The sequence below is a fragment of the Microtus ochrogaster genome, chromosome 6, assembly GCF_000317375.1.
Source record: "Microtus ochrogaster isolate Prairie Vole_2 chromosome 6, MicOch1.0, whole genome shotgun sequence".
Classification (NCBI taxonomy): Eukaryota; Metazoa; Chordata; class Mammalia; order Rodentia; family Cricetidae; genus Microtus; species Microtus ochrogaster.
This window is the reverse complement of record NC_022013.1, coordinates 83,536,689-83,560,237: the sequence shown is the minus strand read 5'-3', so window position 1 is coordinate 83,560,237 and position 23,549 is coordinate 83,536,689. Positions and strand designations below refer to the sequence as shown.

At 48.5% G+C, this 23,549-nt stretch overlaps 1 protein-coding gene across 1 annotated transcript in view; it reads right to left on the bottom strand.

Annotated features, from left to right (window-relative positions):
- Window positions 1–669: 669 nt before the first annotated feature.
- The window catches only part of LOC106143820 (epoxide hydrolase 1-like), a 26,846-nt gene continuing 3,966 nt past the window's right edge, over window positions 670–23,549 (bottom strand). The window contains exons 2-4 of the mRNA XM_026779993.1: window positions 9,265–9,452; window positions 6,718–6,898; window positions 670–962 (exon numbers count right to left, since the gene is read on the bottom strand). Of these exons, the coding sequence (XP_026635794.1) occupies window positions 670–962; window positions 6,718–6,898; window positions 9,265–9,447 (657 nt within the window). The 5' untranslated portion in view covers window positions 9,448–9,452. The remainder of the gene's footprint in view (window positions 963–6,717; window positions 6,899–9,264; window positions 9,453–23,549) is intronic.

The window sequence follows — 23,549 nt, the reverse complement described above, 5'->3', positions numbered from 1 at the left end:
GCAATAGTGGCAGCTGACAAACAGCAATCATCCAATCAGAAGTTTCCAACAGGCTGTAAAGATGAGCGGAGGCGCCTGCCCGAGGAAGCAAGCAATAAGGAGACCTTCCCAACATGCCGCAGACATCAAGAGGGAACTTGAGGCATCAGCTAGAATCCCCATGGAGAGTTTTCTCTCCATGGACGAGCTTCCCACTATGGGCATTTTTATGAGATGGGACACACACAGCAGCACCCAAACTCTGCCTTCTAGCCGCCCTCCAGGATGCAACGCTCTTAACACTCTGAGCTGCTTGCTGGTTTTCTTTCTTCCCATTAGAGTCAGGGGGCCCAGGACTGGATGCCCTGAAGGACACTTTGAGATAAACATGCTTGAGTCTGAAAGAGGGGGTCAGGCTAGGGGTGTCAGCATCTTTGCTTCCAGAGCCAGCTTCACCGTGAGCGCAAACAGCACACAACTGACCAGTACGGTGAGTATTACTCAGGGAGTCATGGCTAGTGCGCAGGTGCCTGTGAAATTCTCCAGACCTTTCTTTCCCCAGCTAAGCACAAAGAGGTTCAGAGGAGACCAGAAGGAAGGAGTCTTGGAGCCCTGAGGAAGATGCAGACCACAGGGCAGTGTGCCTGGTTCTGCCACCCTTGGGGCACTGCAGGCACTGAAGTCTGTGAGCTACACAGCACAAGGTTCCGGGGAACAGACCAGTCTGGAATGTGCCACCCTCCAGCATCCTGTACCTTTCTTGCTAGATGCCTCTGAGAAGCCATAGCCAGGAATGGAGGGGCAGATGACTTCAAACACGTGCTCGTCACTCAGGCCATGGGCCTTGGGGTCAGTCAGCAGTGGGATGATCTTGTAAAACTCATAGAAGGAGCCGGGCCAGCCGTGCACCATCAGCAAGGGTTTTGGGGTGCGGCCTGAGGGCAGCTGGGGAGGCTTCACGTGGATGAAGTGGATGTCCAGCCCTGGGGACAGAGCACAGTTGGGGTGAGGGAAGGAGGGGCCTGCTGCAGTGGAGGCTGAGGTCCTGGGGGTCTTGTTTCCCTGTGTGCCATTCCTGGAGAAAGTAAACAGTGTGTCCTTGGTGTCCCTAAGGTTCTGATGACAGTAATAACAAGTCTCACTGTTGGGTGCTTACAGTGAGCTCTGGCTATGTGCATGTTCTCGCTGACCTCCCAGTCACATCAGAGTGTGCTCTCTGGAGGCCAGAGGTGGTCTGGAAGGCACTTCCAGGATTCCACAGCCCAGGACAGAGCCTGGCTTACAGCAGGCTCCATAAACACTTGTTCACTGAGAACACAGCAGGGTGGGAGAGGGCCATATACCCAGCGACAGCGGGTTGCATTCGACAGAGCTCTGCAGTACAGTCGTGAGAAGTGACTGTCGTCCGTGTGCTCACGTAATGTACAGAAGAGCTCATAGTCATGGAATTAAATGACCATGTCCTGACCATGGGGTAGCCCAGTTTCGCAGACAGCCTTATGCGTAGTATATTCACATACATAGGGTTATATGTATTTTACATTTCTTTTAAAAATGGAAATATTTCTATTACTTTTCAACAATTTCATATATTATAGATGCATGTCTATATGTAAGTGATTCGTGATATTACCCACTCCCCAGGTCTCTCCTCTCATATTCTTGTCTTCTTTTCTAACTCCCTGAGTCCAACCTGCCATCAGCTACAACCCCGAAGAAAAATGACTTCCCCACCAACCACCAACAGCTTCTCATCTAGGGGAATGCCACGCTGGGGTTATCAACTAGCCTGACCTACTTGCTCATGAGTGCAACAGCCATTATGTAGCTTATATTCTCAAGAACCTGCCAGAAGCTGAAAATTTTGGAAGTCAAAAATGCCTTCATCGATGGTGGCGCACGCCTTTAATCCCAGCACTCGGGAGGCAGAGGCAGGCGGATCTCTGTGAGTTCGAGACCAGCCTGGTCTACAGAGCTAGTTCCAGGACAGGCTCCAAAGCCACAGAGAAACCCTGTCTCAAAAAACAAAACAAAAAAAAAAAATGCCTTCATCAGTGGCAGATCACTTGCCTAGTATACATGAGGCCTTGTGTTCAGTGTGAGCGCACTCACACACATATACACACATAGATGCATGCACATGTACACAAACACACACAGACGAACATACATGCATACACACATACGCACACACATAGATGCACACACACACACACACACACACACACACACACACTTAATGTACCTAACTTGTCAAACACGAAAGCTCAGCCTCCTTGGTTCCCTGCAGAATAGCTTGTTTCCTCTGTGGTAATGGGCCGTGTGAGAGTTGTGCCTAGACAGACTGTCACTAGCTCGGGAAAAGGACCAACTTGTGGTTTCTACAGAATGTATATTGACTTCACATCATAGTAAAGGAGAAAAACCATAAACTAGACCCTCGGGGGCCAAAGACTTTATATAACTCTGTATGCAGAGATTTGAAGTTCTCAGGGACAAGCGCCAAAGTTGTACAGAGTAATCATGTAGGAGTGGGACAGCTGAGGATTTTAGTTTTATTCTTTGTGGTAAATGTATTTAATTTTTCTATTATGAACAGATTTAAAATATATACATTTTCTACATGTATTGGCTGAAGCATTTCTTATCAATTATAATTTCCCAATTATAAAACTAAACTTTTTAAAGACCCTATCCTATTGCAAGGCTAGGAGTGTTTTGTCTGAACGTACGTCTCTATACCACATAAATGCCTGGTGCTTGATGAGGTCAAAAGAGGGCACTTGATGTCCTGGGACCTGGGGACCCTAATTCTCTGCAAGAGTGGGAAGTGCTCTTAGCTGCTGAGCCCGGCTCTCCAGTCCCAGCACTAGACTGGGAAGTTCTCAAAATTGTTCTTTAAAGACTTTATCCATTCACATTGTACTGTGGGGCCTTGATCCCAGGCACTGCGTGTTCTAGGCAAATGGCCGGCCATTGAGCCACACCCCTCTCCTGCAGCCCCAGTCACCATGGCTGTAAAAGGCGGGGTGGGAGCTGGAACTTATTCATCTGCTTTTTCCACAACAGTCTAGGCATCTTAGCATCTCCCCAGCCCAGTTAGTCCGCCTCTGTCAGTTCCTGTTTCAGATACCTCACTTAGGTGGAATCGTGAAGAATGCACCCTTTTGTGAAAGACACCTGTCACCCCGGACAATATAATAAATATTCTCCCTAAGGTTTATCTGCCCATGGCGTCACACTGCAGAATTTTTTTTCCCTTTGAAACTGCTATCTCTGACCCAGGTTGAGCCTCAACTTTTGATCCTCCAGCCTCTGCCTTCCGAGTGCTAGGATAAGGGATGATGACACCAGCTTCGTTTTCTCCCTTTCAAAGCTGTGTGATGTTGGTATGTAATTCAGTGCTGTGCAATTCAGGGTTTCTCGGCTTTAATCCGACCTTATTCTCAGATGAAGAAGGATGCTGATTTGAGACCTGACTTGTGTTCTAAAGGACTGCTTCCTTTCCTTTAGCACAGTGCTCATGCACAAGAAACACTTCTAGAACATATTTCCTTTTAACAAAACTAAAAAGCTGGGCTTGTTCTATTTTAGAACCCTGTTTTCCCCACTTACAGTACCTTCCAGGGTCCTTCTCTGCTGCTAAACTTACTGCCATCTTCATATTTACTTTAGTGGGCATCTTTTTTATTTTAGTGGGTATTTTTTTATGGTTTCTGGACTACGCTGCATGGTATGAGGTTATTTTTAATTCAAAATTTGTACCACATCATCTGATTTCAAAACTAGGGAAAAAAAAAAACCACACATTCACATGGGCTCTCCTGAGAAGGTTATGTAAAAAGAGCAGAATTTGGATCTAGACTAGGAACTCATTGACAGGAATACTCGCCTTTATCTGTGGTCCCTTGTAACAGTTACATCACAGAAAGTCAAAGTTATTATCATCATTATTAATTCCTATTAGTATTAGATATAGAGCCCAGTGTCTTGCACAGACTGCCACTGGACCCCATTCCAGGCAGGAGGATGCAGAAAGCAGGGTGAGGGGCTGTGGGGTCCAGGATGGAGCGGAAGGGAAGAACTGCGGGGTATGAGGACTGAAGTGACAGATCGCCCACAAGGCCACCAGAGCACCAGGATTCCAAGCTCAGCAGGCAGACCCCATCCTGTCAGGACCAGGCCTGGGAAAGCACACACAACTGCTTAGGGGTGAACTCCAGGCTGGAACTGCCTTCTTGGAGCACTCGCACATGGAGGAAGCTTTGTGTTGTGACACAGAGACTGGGGCGTCCAGAGGTCACTGGGGTAAAGCTGTGTTCCTAAGTTTGTCTCCAGAAAGGAAACAGCCCTTGGCACCTCCTGCCCTGCACTCTCTTATTCTCCAGCCTTGGCTCACCTGTCCCTCACTCTTGGCCAGATCCTATTTACCTCGGTGCAGTGGATCCTTCTTCCAAGAAGCCTTACTCACAACTGTAGGAAGCAGCTTCGGGGCCTTCTCTCTGTATGCCCCTAACCATGATCCATAAGACTGGAAGAACCCTGTCCTGTCTAAGCGCCCATCCCAGGCTGGGATAGAGAAATACCCAGTTCATATCAGCTGCATGGACACAGAAAAGTTGAGACGGCAGAGAGATCCATGTCTGAGCTCAAGAAGCAGTGCCATTGGCTTTAAATGACAGCCTGTGGGGACTGGTACGTCAGTCTGAACAGATGGCTTTGGGAGAGTGGCTTGGATGCTCTTGACAAAGTCATGGCCGGAGATGCCAGGTTCTGGAGAACTGATGGGGGATTCCCCTCTGTATGCTTTGGATATGATTGGTTAATTAATAAAGAAAATTGGCATGGCCGGATAGGGTAGAACAGAGCTAGGTGGGGAAGACTAAACTGAATACTGGGAAGAAGGAGGCGGAGTCAAAGAGAAGCTGTGTAGCCCTGCCGGAGACATGGCGCCAGAACTTTAGCTGGTAAGCCACAGCCATGTGGCGATACACAGATTAATAGAAATGGGTTGAATTAATATGTAAGAGTTAGCCATTAAGAAGCTAAAGCTAATGGGCCAAGCAGTGATTTAATTAATACAGTTCCTGTGTGATTATTTCAGGGCTAAGTGGCCAGAAACCAACAAGCGGCCTTCTTACAACAGAGAACAGCCTAGCAGCACACGTGAAGAGTGAAACTTGACCACAGAGTAACTCCAGACTCCACCTATAGTCCCAGATATTTGGGAGGCTGAGGCAGGAGAGTCATTTATTTATGCTCCCAAATTCAGACCATCCTGGACCATACAGCGAAACAGCATCCTAAAACAATGGACAAAGGATTTGAACACAAATTTCTCCAAAGATCTAAAAATGACTAATATGCAAAGAAAAGATGCTTGATACCATTAATCACAGTGAATAATAAGTCTGCATCACCACAAACAAACAAAATGACAATATATGTACACACACACACACACACACATATATATATATATATACACATGCACACACAATATCAATCTATACCCTGTAGCATGGCTAGTGTCACAAATTCCAGGAATTAACAAGCCTTGGGGGAGGATATGGAGAAATGGAGAAACTGGAACACCTCTGCACTCTGGAGGGCACATAAAATGTCCTGTTGCTGATGGTGATTTCTCAAAAATTGAGTATAGAGTTTCTATCTGATTCAGCATTGCCATTTCTAGGTGGCAGCCCAAACAGTTGAAGAGTCTCTTTGCTTTCTTTTGTGTTTTGAAACAGGGTCTTATGTGGATGGCCTACTTTGATCTAGAACACTTATCCTCCTGCCTGTACCTCCAAAGCGCTGGGATTACAGGCATGCAGCACTGTGTCTGGCCATAAGCAGTGTCTTCAGGAGGTGAGCATTATTCACAACAGCCAAAGGTGTCAGCTTGGGATGGTGGAAATCTTCTGGAAACAGCCTGCCTAACAATGAATCATCTTCATGCCATGGGACAACACACTTCTTGCCACGGAGCTACTGAACTGTGAACTTCAAGATCACCAAGGTCGGCAAATTTTATGTTACAGGCATTTTACCACAATAAAAATAAATGGGTTAAAAACTTAACAGCATGATTTAATTTTACTAAAGAGTCCCTGCTTAATCAAGTGTTGGCAAATTTTTGCTTTCTATTAAGGGTCTATTAATTCAGATAAAATGACCCTGGGGTCAGCCTTCCTGGAAATAAAGAGTTAACTTTGTGCTAACTCTTTATTTCAGGACTAATCTTAGGGACAGCGTGAGGAGGGACTTGGTCATGAGGTTGAGGGCTATAGTTGGACAGGACAGTTTATCACAGGCTGACTGTTGAGCACCCCAACGGATCGCCTAGCTCAAAACTCCAGCAGGGGCTGAGCTGATTCAGGCCATGCTCAGACCCAAGGCTTCCTTTACCGACACCGCACAAGGACCTCTAGATTCCTAACTGGGCTTTACAGGTCTCTGCTTGCAAAATCATTGATCTGCCATCAAGTCTAGTGCTACACACTGATGGTTTGTTGATTCTTGGCATTATTTGTACATCCTGGCAAGATGGTGAACCACACATATTTGTGACCTTCCACTGGATTCCAGGGTACGGCAGCATGATTGACTTGGGGTCACTGATCTTCCTGCATCCTGGGGTACTGCAGTATGGTTGATGTTGGGTCACTCATCTCACACAGGAAGGCTGCCCCTGTGACTCACACACCCATAGGCCCGGCTGGGCTTCTGCAAACTCACCTTCAATCTTGGTCTTGAAGTGAGGGTACTGGTTGAGGATCTCCACCTGCTTCCTCCAGTCAAACTCATTCCTCCAGTAGGACACCACTTTCTTCAGGTAGTTGGCGTTGAAGCCATAGTGGAAGCGACTGCCCTCCAAAGGTGGGGATGCCCGGAACCTATCGATCCTGTGGTGTAAGTCCTGCAGTGAAGAAGCCAGGGTGGGTGGGCAGAGGCAGGAGAGAGCTGTGTCCACAACTCAGAGTGAACCCCGTGGCCACAGATGGACACTATGGAGGGGCCACACAGGACCCATGGGTGTCACTGGATCCCTGAGAGGCTTATGGGTTCTCCCTGTGGACTTAAAATTCCCTTTCGTGTATTGGTGGGATGGGAGGTGCAGGGAGAGACTGGAAGACTGCTCAGACCACACTTGATCCGTTCTCCCTTCCAGCTCCCTTCTAGGCATCTTCTCATTCCTTAGGTGTGTCAACAATACTCACTCTTAACACACCAAGCCATGTATAGGTCTGGAACTGGAATACTTTGCAGGGAGTCACATATCAAGTTTTTAGGCAAGATGCAAGCTCTCTACTCTTTCCCTGAAGTGAAGAACCAGTCACAGATGGTCCCCGCATGAGCAGGGAGGCCGTGGCCACAGATGGTCTCCCACATGAGCGGTGAGGCCGTGGCCACAGATGGTCTCCCACATGAGCGGTGAGGCCGTGGCCACAGATGGTCTCCCACATGAGCAGTGAGGCCGTGGTCACAGATGACCCCCCGCATGAGCAGCGAAGTCATGCTCTAGTCAAACTTACACACAGGACTGAAGCCCAAACGCCAGACAATCATTGCATGACTTTAATTATTACTTTTCTTTTTTTCCCCCCCCATGCTCCTTTAAAGACACCGAAGTTTACTCACCAGGCAGTTAAAATACAAGTGGTATGCTACACCTGGCCTTGAGCCATGGTATGCCGGTCCTTGCTGCACAGTATCAAATAACCCTAACTCAGATAAAAAGGACACAGGATCCAAATACAGCGGATTCAGTTCAAAGTTCAGCATTCCAGCGGAGGGACACGCCTGGTGCCCCATGGAGTGGCTCAGGTGTCATTATTCCCAGCAGTTTTCATGTCCCTCGCCTCCCCCAAACAGGTTTGGAAACCTAGACTCCTTCCACGTCTTGGCTCCATTCAGGAGGATCCTCAGAGCTCAGCTTCCACCCTCAGAAGCAAGGGCCCAGCATGCCCCGCACAGGAACCTCAGCCACTTGCTCTTGGCTTCAGTCCAGTTCCCGGTCTCAATCCCTTCCTCCTGGGACCTTTTGTGACCTTTTGCTAGAGCTGATGACATTAATCTCTACGGATGTGTGGGTCAGTCTATCATTGGATACTCCCTTTTCGCAGATGGATGCTAAATGCTGAGCTGTGTGAGGGAGAGGTCTCTGTTCTCCAGGCACCCAGTGGGGCACCTGTCACAGTAGCTGCGTAAGGACTGCACGAGGAAGCAAAGGATGCGCTTTGTAAGGTGTGCCTCTTTGGGACCCCACTTGAGTCTGGCTCCTCCCCCCACCCACTGGCCCCTCCTTTCTGACTCCATCTCTACGTGGAAAGGCCAGGATCCTTAGACTTAGAATCCATCACCCGGGACCCACTGCTGGACCATTCTCAGGGCCCACCTCTGAGAGCAACAAGTGATTGATGTGGATTTCCCTCTGTATGCTGTGACTAGGTTTTCTTGCCACTGGTTAATGAATAAGGCTGTTTTGGCCAATAATGTAGCAGAGCAAAACCAGGCAGAAAATCCAACAGAAATATATAGAAAGTAGGTGAAGTCAAGGAGATACTATGTAGCTGCCAAAGGAGAAGGACCTGGAAACTTTCCGGTAAGCCACAGCCTTGTGGCAATACACAGGTTAATAGAAATGGGTTAATTCAAGATGTAAGAGCTAACTAGAAATATGCCCGAGTCATTGGCCAAACAATGTTGTAACTAATACAGTTTCTGTGTGATTATTCAGGTCTGGGCAGCTGGGAAATGAAAGAGCAATCTCTGTTTACAAGTGACAATGGACAGGCTTGGTGTAATGATATGATGGGCCCAGAAGTGGTCAACACAGTAGGGGCCGCCTACCCAAAGCTGACCTGTGGTCTCCACATGACTGTATTTCCTGAACACTACTTCCCTCTGTACTTGTGACTTCCATATCTATCCCGGGCATCTGCTCACTTTCTCCCTTAAACTCTGGACCAGCTGCAAGTGGGCATGAGGGAAGGAGGATGGAAACTTCCTTTGGTCTCTGATGAATACAGTGACATTGGGGAGCCCTCCTGGGTCTTGTGTGGGAGAGGAAAAGTAGCTAGAGATGGGGTTAGTAAGTAGGAAATACCATTTAGGAGCAAAATGTACCTGCCCTCAGGGGCTAGCATGGACAGACAAAACCTCAAGATGGCTTAAGGTTCCATGGTTAAGTTCCATCTTCAACCATGTCCCCACTCTGTTCTAAGGAAACCACAGCCAGTCTGCCCCTTTGGTTCCTACCCAGGCTGGGAAAGGGTGTCTCACCTTGATCTCCTCGTCTGATGTTTCCACCTTGAAAGGTCGGATGCTCTCATCTTCTTTGGCTGAGGGCTTTGACCCTGGGCCCCACCAGCCATCTCCGAGTGGTAAAGGTTCCTCCTTGTCCCGGGAGACAAACCAGTAGATGACAAAGCCCAGCACCGAGGCCAGGAGGAGTTCCAGCCACATGACTCCTGTAAGATTGAATGGGATCCATCAGCAAGAGGAGCGACCCAGCCAGAACCTCACGTCTAGCTTTGCAGAGACTAGCTACCAAAAAGGCTCTTCCCAGCACATCCCCCAATGTGATGATAACCTTGACTGTCAGCTTGTCCCAAAGCTAGGAGAAAACTGCTGGGCGTGCCTGTGAGAGTGCTTCCGGGAAAGATGGACTGAGGCGGGAAGACCTACCCTGGATTTGGTTGGTGCCATTCCACGTCGAGAGCCCCAGGCTGAACAGAGAGAGAAAGCGAGCTAAGCACCAGCACCCAGCTCTCTCTGCTCCCTGACTATGGCACAGTGTGACCAGCGACCTGCTCCTGCCACCATGTCTGTCTGCTGTGATCGACAAGCACAGCCCAAACCAAGTCTTCCACCCATAAGTTGCTTAGCAGGTATTTTGTTACAACAACCAGGAAATAAGTCACATGCGACCCGCTCCTGGTCTTATTCATGTTTGCTCTGCTCCTGGTCTTATTCATGTTTGCTCTGTGAGAGAATTGAAGGGCGCCAGGATGAAAATGGGGTTTATTGTGTCATCCCCACAAAAAAAACACTTATGAGAAAATAATTCTTCTACATGACTGATAGTAGCTGTGGATAAGGACTCTGTCATAACCTAAGCTTGCACAGTGGGCACCACAGTCCCACACAGAAACACTTCTGCAAGGACAACAGTGTAGCCAATGTCTTCTGCCTCATTATGAACTCACTTTCTTTATCAGTAACAGTGGCCAAGGCAACTGTTTCAATGTATTTGATGTCGTGCAACTTTGTTTTAATTTTGTCTGTTATTGTTATTATTATTATAATCCCTGGTCTCGAGTATAGCAGGCAAGGGCTCTCTCTATCACTGGTGAGCTACACTGCCAGTCCTCATTTTTGCCTTAAAAAAATTCCCTTTGTTTCAATCTTTTCTAATATGGGCAAAATTTACTATGACCTGTGTATTCTCTTATACTTTTGGTTGTGAGCCTAGTCATAACAGCTGAGCCATCTCTACAGTCCTTACCTGTGTATTCTCATTGCCTTGTTTTTCGCTATTCCTAAATTAATAGAAACATTTGGAGAAACACTGGTTCTTGTTTGGTTTTAATGATGTTTGAAACGGAGTTTGGCTATAGTACGAGGCTGGCCATGAACCCCAGCCATCTTCTTCTCTCAGGCTTCCTAGTACCCAGGATTACAGGTATGCCTTATCATGTCTGGTCAGTAATTTTCAAATTTAGGCCAACAGTGCTGAAGAAATATAATATTAATTATGTAAAATGTTAGAGAGACAAACTTACTCATAACTCCAGTAAGTAATGAGAACTGCCCACATCCCTGGGACACATATATGGTGGCTTCAGCACAGTTCTGGGTGGAGGCTGGGGAGGCTGAGTATGGAGGCCTGGGCCTTCCGAGGGGCCTTCTGCCCCTGAGGTCATTCAGAAACTCTCTACACCCTGATGTGTGAAAAGACGGGCTTCTGTCCCATGTGTGGTCCTGGGAGGAGAGTTCTTCATGGGGCACAAGGGAAAGTGACAGGACAGAGTCCTGGGACACTGCACACAGCTGGTGGGGGACAATGCTAGGAAGCCTGCCTTTGGCTACACATGTCATCTAAGTGTGTTTTCACTAGCTTTAATGAAATAGGACGGACATGTCTGCAGTGTACTCATGGGCATGGGCGAGCAACTGCACAGCCGATGTCAGCTGTTGTCATCCCAACAAAGAGAAAGCTTACACCCCGAACCTGTGGCTTCTTTCGTCCCCAGGGCATCCTGGGCCCTCGGTAACCACGTCTCCGGTTTCTGTGGGCACACACTATTACATTTCAGAAAATCCAAGCTGTACTGGCACGCCCATGAGTCTGAGCCTTTTGTCTTTTCTCTCAGGAGGAAGAAGAACTTGTATCTGCAAACCAATACAGAAAGGTCCCAGCCCAGCACTGTGGCCTGGCATCTCAGCTTCCATCTTCCGAGTGCAGTGCCTTGCCTGACACGAACATGAACCTATCCTTGGAGAAAGGGCAGAGGAGGTTTCCCTGGGCACACTATAGTCAGGATGGGTCTGGAGCGATGGAGGAGGAGCAGCAGCCTAGGGCAGGAAAACCCTTTAGAAAAACACCTGTGCGCACTCCACCCGCTAATTCCAAACGGTCAGGTCTCAATCAGTGTTGAGGCCAGGTATAAACCTGGTGAAAGTTGCCCTTTTAAGCTGAGAACTGGGCCACCCGATGCCATTTCCAGGGATACCAGGCCATACAAAGGGCCAGTCACGAGCCTTCCACAGAAGTGGCTGACGTAGGGGCACCTGTTTCTTGATGTGGACAGAATCTCATATGGAAACTGCTTCTGTCTGGCAGTGACCTTACTGATCTCCCCAGTGCCGCCTTCAGTCTCAGAGTCACCGCTGTTTCTTCCCTTATACCCACCCATCCCGGGAACTAGTGCCACGGCCATCCCTTCCTGAACAGAGACCTCATCACCCCACATCAGATGCTGCCAGAGATCTCAGCCGAAGATCTCAGCCGAAGTTGTCGGGATGCTGAGATCCCAGGACAGCCATCCGTGGAAGCCATGCGCTGTAAATACAGACTCCTACTTGCACTTGTCTCCCTCTTTGGACTGGAAGGGTCTGTGTGGCTCAAAGTCTCTGTGGGACTGTTTCCTGAGAGCCTGGGTGCCGGAGAGCAAGCTTGGCCCATCCTAATGAGAGGATGCTGCGTGTGTGTGTGAATTTCTATGTGCGTGTATCTCGGTCTCTCTTTCTCGCTCGTTCGTGCTGTGTGTGAGTGTGTGTGTGAGTGTGTGTGTGTGTGTGTGTGTATTTGTGCACCTCTCTCTGTGTCTGTGTCATGCATGTATTTCTCTTTCCCTGTGCATGTGTTTGTGTGAATCTCTCTCTGTTGGTACGCACTCCCTCATTCCAGCTCCAGACCAAGGCTCTTGTCTCTCAGCCTGAGGCTCCCTCAGCCCCTGTCCTCAGATCCCCAGTCAGTCAGGTGGTGAGAACCGCTTAAATTAAACAGGTTAGAGACAGCTGAAGTGGAGTCCCTCTGAAGCCAGACAGGGACTTTGCATGGTCTTTTTTTTTTTTTCCATTTCCAGAGATTCTGCCCTTATCAGAAAGTCCTCTTCTTTGAGAAGACAGAATGCTGTCACCTGTTGCCCTAGAACTACTGAGAAAAGACCAATTTCGCATGATGTCATCAGGAGAACTGCAAGAGTCAACAGGAAGGAGGGCTGTCCTGCCCAGAGAACTTGACGATCAGTCCCCCCACCTGACAGGCAACAGTAAAAGGACAAAGACTCCTTAGTTGCTTTCCTTGGGGACAGAAGTGCCTGCCTTTTTCTTTTCTGGGTGGAATTATCCCAGCATTCTCTGCTCTTCCCCAGGGCTCAGTGCAAGTGCCTTGACCCATTCGTCAAGCACCCAGAGCTGGGGGACAGGTGAGGGGGGCTGAATGTGAGTCCCTACACACCCTGCCTTTTCACACATGCACAGCCCCAATGACTCAGCTGATCCGCTGTGTGTGCAGGGTGGTTATGACTCTGGACTTCAGACAGCAAACAGAACCACAGTGACAGAGACCCGGAGTCCAAGAGAACAGAATCCAGGTAAAAGGGCATTCCGATGACTCATGATGGTCTTGCCCCAAACTGTCACCCCTTATGCAGGGCTTTGTTTACCCATGGGTGACAGAAGCCTGAGAATGTAAATAGAAATTTGAGAAATAATTCTTAGTTTAAAACTGAGTGCTGGGCTGGCGAGATGGCGCAGTGGAATAAAGGCATTGGCTGCTAACCCTGGTGGCCTTGGCTTGACCTTCGGGATCCACGTGGCGGAGGGAAGAACTGACTCTGGTGAGCTGTGCTTCCACCCCTTCACATCCCCTCCCTCCTCCAAGACCCCAAACAAACAAAACCCCAAAGCTGAGGCTGTAAGTGGTGACATCACCCACTGTTTTGTCCAACGTATCCATGACGTATCCACTAGGTGTTCTTTAGCTGCATAGGAACACCCACAGTTATCACAGAGATGGTTTCAGTGACTCCATTTCACTTGGCTGCCATGGTGCTGGGATGTCCCACAGTACAGTGCTGTCAACGTGCAATTGAGTTATTAGCTATTATCAACTTCCTGTTGGGTCTCATTATAAGCTCTGCTTTATAATGGGCAAGGAGGTACAGGAATGTGTGGGATGTTACAGGTTTCAGAACTGCTTTTGGCTTAAGGCATTCATGTGGTGGAGTGTCTTGGAAAGTATTGTCCTTCAAAAAGCTCAAGAATAGAGTGGTGCATGCGTGTGTGTGTGTGTGTGTGTGTGTGTGTGTGTGTGTGTGTGCGTGTGTGTAAATCAACAGATCTAAAGAGCAATTTAAAGGCTCTGTCCCTTACATTAGAATCCAGGTGACAAGAGTATTAGTATTATCTATTATTGTGGTCGTTTGAAAGAAAATGGCCCCCATAGACAGTGGGACTATTAGGGGGTGTGGCTTTGTTGGAGTAGCTGTGGTCCTGTTGGAGGAAGTGTGTCACTGTGAGGGTGGGCTCTGAGGGCTCGTGTATGCTCAGCCCAGTGTCTCAGACCACTTTCTGTTGCTAACAGATCAAGATGTAGGGCTCTCAGTTCTGTCTCCAGCACCGTGTCTCCCTCACGCCACCATGCTTCCTACCATGATGACAATGGACTAAACCTCTGAACTGTAATCCAGCCCCAGTGAAATGTTTTCCTTTATAAGAGTTGCTGTGGTCTTGGTGTCTCTTCACAGCAATAGAAACCCTAACTAAGACAATCTTATAAAACAGTAGTATGCTTTGCTCCAGTGCTTTGGAGCCCCTGGGCCTCGGACTACAAAGCAGGACCAGCTGCATTGTCTCAGTTCACCCCTGACTAACACTACTTGTTACTTAATAGCAGGTAATAATAGCACACACAGATCCGAGCCTCTGACTAGCCTCAAGTAGCTTGCATTGCCCTTCTGCAGGCTGGATTTGCTGTATTCACTAATAACAGTTCAGGTGAACCCACCATTCATGGACCTTTTCTAAAAACAAAGAAACAAACACAAAAGTCCCCCAATACTTATTTAAGATAAGAATTGGAGAAGGGCAGTGCCTAGCTACATGCTTGTGAGGGCTTCAATTCATGGCCAAAGACTGCATTCCTGCCACAGAGAATGCTGCACGTCCCCTCCCTGGCTCTCTCCCCCAGGACACGTTGACAGTCTGAAGCTTTCAAACCAACCCTGGCACCTCAGAACACTGATACCCGTGCTCCCAGACACTGTGGCCCCCATGGGGTCTCCTGGACTGGACGGTGAGTCATTTCTCCTCCAACAGAAGGGATAATAAGCAATATCTTCTGCTAGACAGTGGGTAGTAGATCCTGGAAGGGGTAGAGCCTGGAGTCTGACCAATCAGAGATGGTGCCCACAGTGTCGATGGGTATCTTTGCCCGCATACCCCTCTTCCCCTGAGACTGAGCACTTGGGATGCCCACCATCTAGAGCAGGGTAGACGTGGCTCCTGCTTCTTCTGGAGACTGGAAAAGGGGCTTCAAGCACTGATGGATACTGAAGTCCACGGGATGAAGAGTGCAGGTGTGCATGTAGTCTAGAAGGGTAGGAACACTGCTGCAATTCACCGTGGTGGAGGCCACTGTAGGGAGACGCCATGATGAGCCCGGGTGGTTATGGGCACCTCACTGTGATAAGCCACTGACTTTTTCATGGACCTTCTACAAGAGGTCAGGCTCAGATGACCCAATTTCTGGAAGAGCGTGGCTGAGAGGGCAGACCTAACCTTGAGTCCTCTGGGAAGATGTGTTCTTTCATTGTCCCTAAATGTCAGGGACCATGCAATGCCTGTGGTCAGGGATGCATGTTAGCACACTTGGTTATCCAGTGAGGATGCCACCTGGCTTTCCTCCAGGGCTTCTGTGCCATGACACCCCAAACAGCAGCGTTGACACATTGGCGTTAGGGACAGGACAGGAGAATCTTGGAGGTACAATAAGGGCTTTCTAGTGTTTTGGTTCCGTTTGCAGCTCTATCATTCAGCAGCTGTGGGGCTCTGGAGAAATTGTGAAACCTTTGACCCTTTGTCATCTAGAGTGTGGGGATCATCAACCTATCAGGCTGCTGGTGAAGACTGAACGGCTCTGAGCAGGTGCTCCACCAAAGTGGGCGCCCTTTCCTTTTCCCTAATCCACTGTGTGGGAACCCTCATATCCAAGCGCTCTACAGCAGCCTAGGTGCACAGAATCAGGCTGAAGGTGAGAGGTACATAGTGGAGACCCCCGTGTCCTGAGGCGCCCACTGTCCTGCGCATGCGCCATCACCAAAGCTGTGCTGCAGGATTAAGCCCATCCCAGCTCATGGAGGCCTGAGACCACCCATGTTCTGTAAGTCATGTCCATGGGGTGCCTGCTTTTGCTATTAGCTTGGAGAAGTTCTGTTCTCACCATCAAGACTCCCACTGCTGCCTGCTGAGTCTCTACATTGTAGCAAAGAGCTACAGTGATGTCTTCTGTGTGGTTCCTTTCTGCTGCAGTAGAGAACATTCTAACCTCTTAAAACACCAGGGTGAGCCCAGCGGTGGTGGTGCACACCTTTAATCCCAGCACTCGGGAGGCAGAGGCAGGCAAGAGTTCGAGGTCAGCCTGGTCTACAAAAGCTAGTTCCAGGACAGGTACCAAAGCTACAGAGAGAAACCCTGTTTTGAAAACAACCTAAATGCCCCCTCTTCTGAAGAATGGATACGGAAAATGTGGTACATTTACACAACGGAGTACGACACAGAGGAAAAAAATGACATCTTGAAATTTGCAGGCAAATGGATGGATCTTGAAAACATCATATTGAATGAGGTAACCCAGACCCAAAAAGACAAATATAATATGTATTCACTCATAAGTGGCTTTTAGACATAAAGCAAGGAAAAACCAGCCTACATATCACAATCCCAGAGAGCCTAGACAACAAAGAGGACCCTAAGAAAGACATATATGGATCTAATCTACATGGGAAGTAGAAAAAGATAATATCTGCTGAGTAAATTGGGAGCATGGGGATCATGGGAGAGAGTAGAAGGGAAGGGGAGAAGAAGGGAGGGGAGCGGAGAAAAATATATACCTCAAAAAATATTTTAAAAAATCATTTTAACATGAACGATTCTAAGCTGAAATTTGATAGAATAAGCTATAAACAGCAAAACTACAACTAAGTAAGAATTTTTGTTTTAGAAAAACATATATTTCCTAATTAAAAAAAAAAACCAAAAACTCTGTCTTGAAAAACCAAAAAAACCCAACCAAACAACAACAACAAAACCCCCAGGGTTTAAGGGATATTGGGAAAGAAGAGGGAACAAAACAAAAGCGCAGGTCCCAAGTCCTTTCCACCACACTAGCACCTGAAACTGGGGGCTAATTTATCTGTACCAAAGGTTTCTTCCTCCCAGTAGTCTTTTTATTTGTTTTGTAACCCAATGTTCCAATGAGGAAAAACACGCGCTCAGAGTTGGAGAGGAAGCCTTTCTAAAAGAAGGCAGGGCTTGGGGTGTGGCTCTGGGCAGAAGTTCCTGGCACGTGGAGATGGGTTTGGTGCCTAGTGCTACAAAAGCCAAAGGAAATTGTATTTTCTTTCTTGTAGCCATGGTATTCACCCCACAAAATGATGAGTTGCCTAGTAAAGAAGATGTGTTTTTTGTGGGTTTTTTGTTTTTTTGGTTTCGGTTTTTCAAGACAGGGTTTTTCTGTGAAACACAGTCCTGGCTGTCCTGGAACTTGCTTTATAGACCAGGCTGGTCAAATTCACGGAGATCCAGCTGCCTGTGCTTCCCTAGTGCTGGGATTAAAGGTGTGCACCATCTTGTACTGGAGAAGATGCATTTAAACAACAGAAGGCAGCTCATACATTTGTTACGACATTGTTGGGGAGGACGGGAGGGGGATGGCTGAGCGGTTAGAAGCATCAGCTACTCTTTCAGATGATGGGGATTCCATTCCCAGTGCTCACATCCGCCTGGAACTCTAGTTCCAGGTGCCCTGGCATCTGCCTGCATTGCACACACAAGGCCCACAGATATACACCCAGGCAAAACACCTAGGTGCAGAAAATTAAAAGAAAAAAACACATAGTAACTGGAGGACAGGGGTCATTTATTGGAAATTTGGGGAGCAATCAAGTCCTTACAGGAAGGATTAAGGTTATACATATTTTAATATTAGGTGCTGGTATGCACCTTGCCTTGGTGGCAGAGTGCTTGTCCAGCATAATCCATGCCACAGATTAAATATTGTACTTATTAGCTTTTGTACCATTCAGATAACTTTTAAACAAATGCACACGTTATCTACTCTATTAAATGTAAATTTTAGTTCTACATTTCTACACCCTGAAAAGCTTTATCTGGGAATCCATTTCAACAGTGTCAGAGTCTTGTACAACACACCCAAGAGGTGTGACAAGAGTGACCGGGCCACTGCTGTGCGACTTCCTTCTGTCTGTGACATCCGTGAGACAAAGATTGGTCTGGAAACCTATGTGTGCCAGCAGCCTGGTGAAAAATGTAAACCAATGCAGACAAAGTTGGCAAGGTGGGGACAGGGTAAAGATAGGTGTAGGAAGATGGGGACGAGGCCATTGGAGAACTGGTGTGTAAGAGAGGGGGACATCGTTTATATCCATGCAGTGACCCCACTGTCACTGCAGAGACGGCCGAGGCATGTGTGTTTATTCCAGACTTCTTGTGAGTCTCACATCTTTATACCTGCCCACCAGCTTGCTTTCTCAGGTGTCTCCCAATCTCCAACACAAGTGGCACGGAACTGTCATCCTGTCCCCTGAGCCTTTCGTCTTCTGGGGTTTCCACTCCCATGCTGCTATTTACCAGCTACCGCCAGGTTCCCAAACACAGATTCCCTGGCATTCCCTTATTCCACTGACATATCTGTAAGCCTCACAACTTTTCTTCCAAAGCACAGCAATCAAGTCTACTTCCGCCATCACACCCAGCCCAGGCACCTACAGGGTCTCCCCAGGACTCCTGCAAGGCCCCTGACCGACCCTCCCCACTTAACACTCTCTCTCTCTCTCCTCTCTCTCTCTCTCTCTCTCTCTCTCTCTCTCTCTCTCTCTCACACACACACACACACACACACACACGCACACACATGCATGCATGCACGCACACACACACCCTCAAGGAACTTCCCATGATTACAAGACAAAGAAAAACTTCTTAATGTGTCCTGGAAGGCCTGTGTGGGCTGATGACCCACCTCTCCCTGCCGCCCACAGTTGGACCATCTTTGTTTAGTTCTTGTGTTCAGCCATCTCTGTTGTCCCAGAGCTCTGAGGGGGCTGCTAACTGCCACCTCCTTCATTTCTGTTGGTGCCTAGTCCCCGTGCTGTGGCTGGTGCCTCTCACAGCAAGCAAGCTTCTTCAGACCCCTTCTGAACTCTCAGACCTTGCACATTGCAACAGAAGTTTTGAATGAAAAGGATTTTAAATTCTCCTTAAGCAATACAGCTTATCTCTCAGTCTAGTCTGGATGGCTAAAGGACTGAGGATTATTCAAAGCATGGAGAAAGACTAGAGAGTAGTATTGGTGCCAATGGGTACTCACGGCGAGTCCCAGGGTTTGGGCTGCCAACTGCTCTTGGAGAGAAGTCTGCACTCTGTAACCCAGCAAGTGCTCAGACATGCTCCCTGAAGTCACCCTAAAGTACAAGCTAATAGTGACTCAGCAGATCTGCTCTTTGCAAGTTACAGGCCTGGATACTCGGGGGCACTTTCCAGAGCCAAGGCCAACCAAGAGTCCAGCCCTGCCAGTGTTGGCAGTAGGCCCTGGGTCTGACTGGGCATGAGGCTTGCAAGAGTTCTTGGTCATGGCATGGGCTCCTGGAAGCTCCTCCTGGGGCCATCACACTTTAGCTTGGGAATTATGAGGGCAGAGGGGTTGTGGGGAAACCGTGTTCCTGTTACCCTCAGATGTCAGGCCAGAGGAGAGGGAGGTGAGGCCTCCTCTCGGCCTAACCAGCCCTGCAATCCCATTTTCCTTCCTGGGGAGACAGGGATGCATTTGGTCCCTCCTGCACTCCGGTCAGCCTGTCAGGGAGCAATGACGGACAAGCAGAGGCCTCCTCAGACCACACAGATGGCTGATGGCCAGTCTCTTCTCCCTCAGGGCCACTGTGGCTCTGCTTTTGTGGCTCTCTATTGGGCCTAATGTCTTGTTTCTCTCAGAGCACGGCCTTGGAGCTGAGCTGAGGAAAACAGATCAGAGTTGACCAGCAAGAGAAGGTTGGAGTGTTTTTGAAGGCAAACGTGGAAGACAGAAAGAAGGGAACGGCGTTGGGTTCAGCAGAGGTGGGTGGAAAATTTAGGATCTGAAAGTGTACTCTGCTGAAGCACCCCAGGGCCCAGGGCCAGCCCAGCTGGAGGCCAGGCAGGCCCTCAGTGCTGTCCCTGTTCCCTAAGGAAAGAGACTGTCCTTGTCCAGGCCTCAATCTGACCACCGCCACAGAGGGGCTGGGGAGGGCTGGGAGCACACGTGTGAGCGGGCGGGCCCTGAATGGCTTCGGAGAGGGAGTGAATACTTCCAGCACCGAAAAGCCACATGAGATTATTGGTTCAACCCTGTGTCTATAAGCCTTAAACCTAAGGAGGTTGGACAATTAGCCCGCTAATTAGTTGGGAGTTTTATTTTATTTAGTCTCAAGCAAAAGTTCCATGGCAGATGTTTTTGAGATCTCATTAACTGTGGCTTTGACTCCATTTTATGGGTTCTCAAACAAACATACTCTTCTAAAAAATGTTTTTTTTAGCCAGGCGGACATCTTTAATCCCATCATTCAGGAGGCAGAGGCAGATGGATCTGAGTTCGAGGCCAGCCTGGTCTACAGAACGAGTGTTCTGGAAAAGCCAGGGCTACACAGAGAAAATACCAGAACAACAACAACATCATCATCATCATCATCATCATCATCATCATCATCATCATCATCATCATCATCATCATCATAATACTTTTCTCCAGTGCTAGGGTGGGCCGCAGGGCCTCACTCACACAGGCACATGCTCTGTCACTAAACTGTTAGTCTGCTCTGTTTTCACTCATTTCCCCCACTGCTGCCACACAGCTTTTAATGTCCTCTAACAACATAAGGGCATTGCCAGGTCAACGTGCTAAAGCCTGGGAGTTTCACCAGAGCCCTTTTCCAGCTCCCGCTCTGCCAACTAAAACAGGAGTGGTCACATTTTCCACTGGCTTGGATGGCTGAGGAGCACGGCTCACCTGCTTTAAGGAGGCGGCTGCTGCGCTGGGCTGGCAGATGCCCGTGCTGGGACAGCAGGCGTGGACCATCCAGCATACATACCATTGCCTTCCTTCCCACCACACCCCACCCTCATGTGATTTTCCTCAGTGATTGTAACCTCATGGTCTGGAAGCTTCCTCACTGCAGGCAACAGGATTGCCAGGAGCCTGGGCCTTCTGAGCAATCCAGTCCACCTTCCTGGCTTCTTGGGTACAGGGAGAACTTCCTGCAGAGCCCCCTGAGGCCTGGCCAGCCTCTCAGCACTGTCCCCTGGGTTGTTTCATTTTAGGCTGGGAGAGTACTGAATTTGCTTATAGCAATGTCTAGGTAGCAAAAAGAGAACCAAAAGTCTCCAAGGCCTATGAGTGTGCCAAGGGAGTTGAGTGTGGCTCAATGATAGCACACTTGTCTGGCTAGCATTTGTGAGGCCCTGAGTTCAATTCTCAGTACTGTGCTGTGGGATAATGCTCTTATACACTGCAAGGATTTGTCACTCATATTAGTTTAATGAAATGCTGGTTGGCCAGTAGCCTGGCAGGAAGTATAGGTGGGGAGACCAGACTAAGAGAATTCTGGGAAGAGGAAAGGCAGAGTCAGTCACCAGCCAGATGCAGAGGAAGCAACAAGAATGCCTTACTGAGAAAAGGCACCAAGCCATGTGGTTAAACATAGACAAGAATTGTGGGTTATTTAAGTTATAAGAGCTAGTTAATAATAAGCCTGAGCTAATAGACCAAAAAGCTTATAATTAATATAAACTTATGTGTTTCTTTGGGATTGACTGCGGGACCAAGTGGGACAGCAACTTCTGTCTACAGGAAAGGAAAAAAATCCCAAGGTCACCTCTGAGTTAAGATGCCCGACCCTAACAGGGCATCATCTCCTCCTGAATTACGGGCTCTCAGAGGACAGGGCTGACAAGGGCTGGGTGGCCTCCATGATGGGGTGCACGGTGAAAAGAGAACAAAGTCACCTCCCCTCACTGGGGCTGGAGGCTTCCATTTTTCTGGGTAGTTCTGTTTTCTCAGAGGGGCAAGCTGGTGGGGCAGTAGGTCTGCCAGAGACAGGCAAGCTGCAAGTGGGGAAAGCACCCCACACTCAGTGGACAGGGGAGACCAGCTCCCCTAAACTGCCTTGTCACCCTCAGGCACTCAGGTCCAGAAACCTGGGGTCTAACTTCTTTATATTTTAAAACGGTTTAAGAAACAAGCCGTCCAAGGAAAGTGGATTTGCTTACAATTTAGACAAGTGAGGGGTCTCTAAGTTTCTCCACACAACACCATCTTACGCCTTATAGAAAGCCATGAAACAAGGGCAAAACACACCGGAGAGTATGTAGGCCAATGACATGACTCCTCCAGGGCATGCATACGGGGAAGGTTTTTATTGTAGATATGAGGGAGAGAACCATGAGAGGCATCTGGAAGAATCCATAGAAGAGAGGGAAAGAAGTAGATTGAGCATGGCCAGCAGACTGGACCCAGCCATGACAGAAGTAGGAAAGGAGCAGACAGAGCGGGAGAGAGAGAGAGAGATGTGTGTGTGTGTGTGTGTGTGTGTGTGTGTGTGTGTGTGTTTGCGGCAGGGGCTAGTGAGGGAATAAGAGATGAAGACAAAGAGACCAAGAGTACACATCACCAAAATAGCAGGGCTCTAAGGAGAAGGAACAGCTGTAGTGAGGGAGGCCCAGGAGTTGGGGAAGTTTATGGTCGTGGAGGAGGTGAGAAGAGCTAGGCACCTGTGATACTGAGGGAGCCTGGAGACCAGCATGCACTTTGGTGTGCTGTTTGTTCCTTCTGCAGTGGTGAGGGAACTGGCTACTTCGGTAGAGGGGAATAGGCTTCACAAGTTCCTGAGGAACGCTGACTTTTGTCTAACCACCAGGAGTTGGGGGAAATGGAGTTTCCTTTGGACCCAACAGTGAGACAAGCTTACTTGTCCTTTCCCAGGGTCAAGGGAACGTAGGCTGCCTCTGCTCTTTGTTCTAGAGATGGATTTTAATTTCAAGTCTTGGCTAAAGAATATGCAAGTCTTAAAGAGCCTCCTGCTTTTCAAAGAGGAAAGATTTGGGGCCTGCAGGGTTCTCTGTCCCTAAGTCTATTCTTCTGACATAAGTCTACTTAAGTAAAGAAAAAAACCAAGACAAAATGCAAACGAGACGGCAGTCTGTAGCCCACCTCAGGGAGGGGTAGAAGTATACTTCTCAATCTTTCTCACGGGGCATCAGCATGGGGCCATGGCTACACTTCTACTTCAGACACCAACCCTGTCTGCCAGAAAGGAGTTTGGGTTTGGTTCTGGAACTATGTCTGGTACTACCTACGAGCCAGCCTTCCAAACAGTCACGGTCTCTCCTTCTGCAGGAGAGCCAGCTCTGGGTAGAGTGGACAGAAGACAAGCCAATAGCTGTGTCAGGTTCAAATCCTGGGGATTAGTTAGATAAAGGCCAGCATTCCTCAGGCACTAGTGAAGCCTGCTCCCCTCTACCAAGGGACAAATGGCCCTCTCTGGTACCTATTCGCATGCCAAAGCCCATGCTGGTCTCCAGGCTCGCTGGCACCCTGGCTCTTCTTATCCCTCCCCTATGCTAACTGTCCCCAGCGGGTTCCCTCTCTGCAGCTATGCATTGTTCTTTTTTTTTTTTTTAAATATTTATTTATTTATTAGACAATGTTCTGTCTGTATGCCTACAGGCCAGAAGAGGGCGCCAGACCTCATTACAGATGGTTGTGAGCCACCATGTGGTTGCTGGGAATT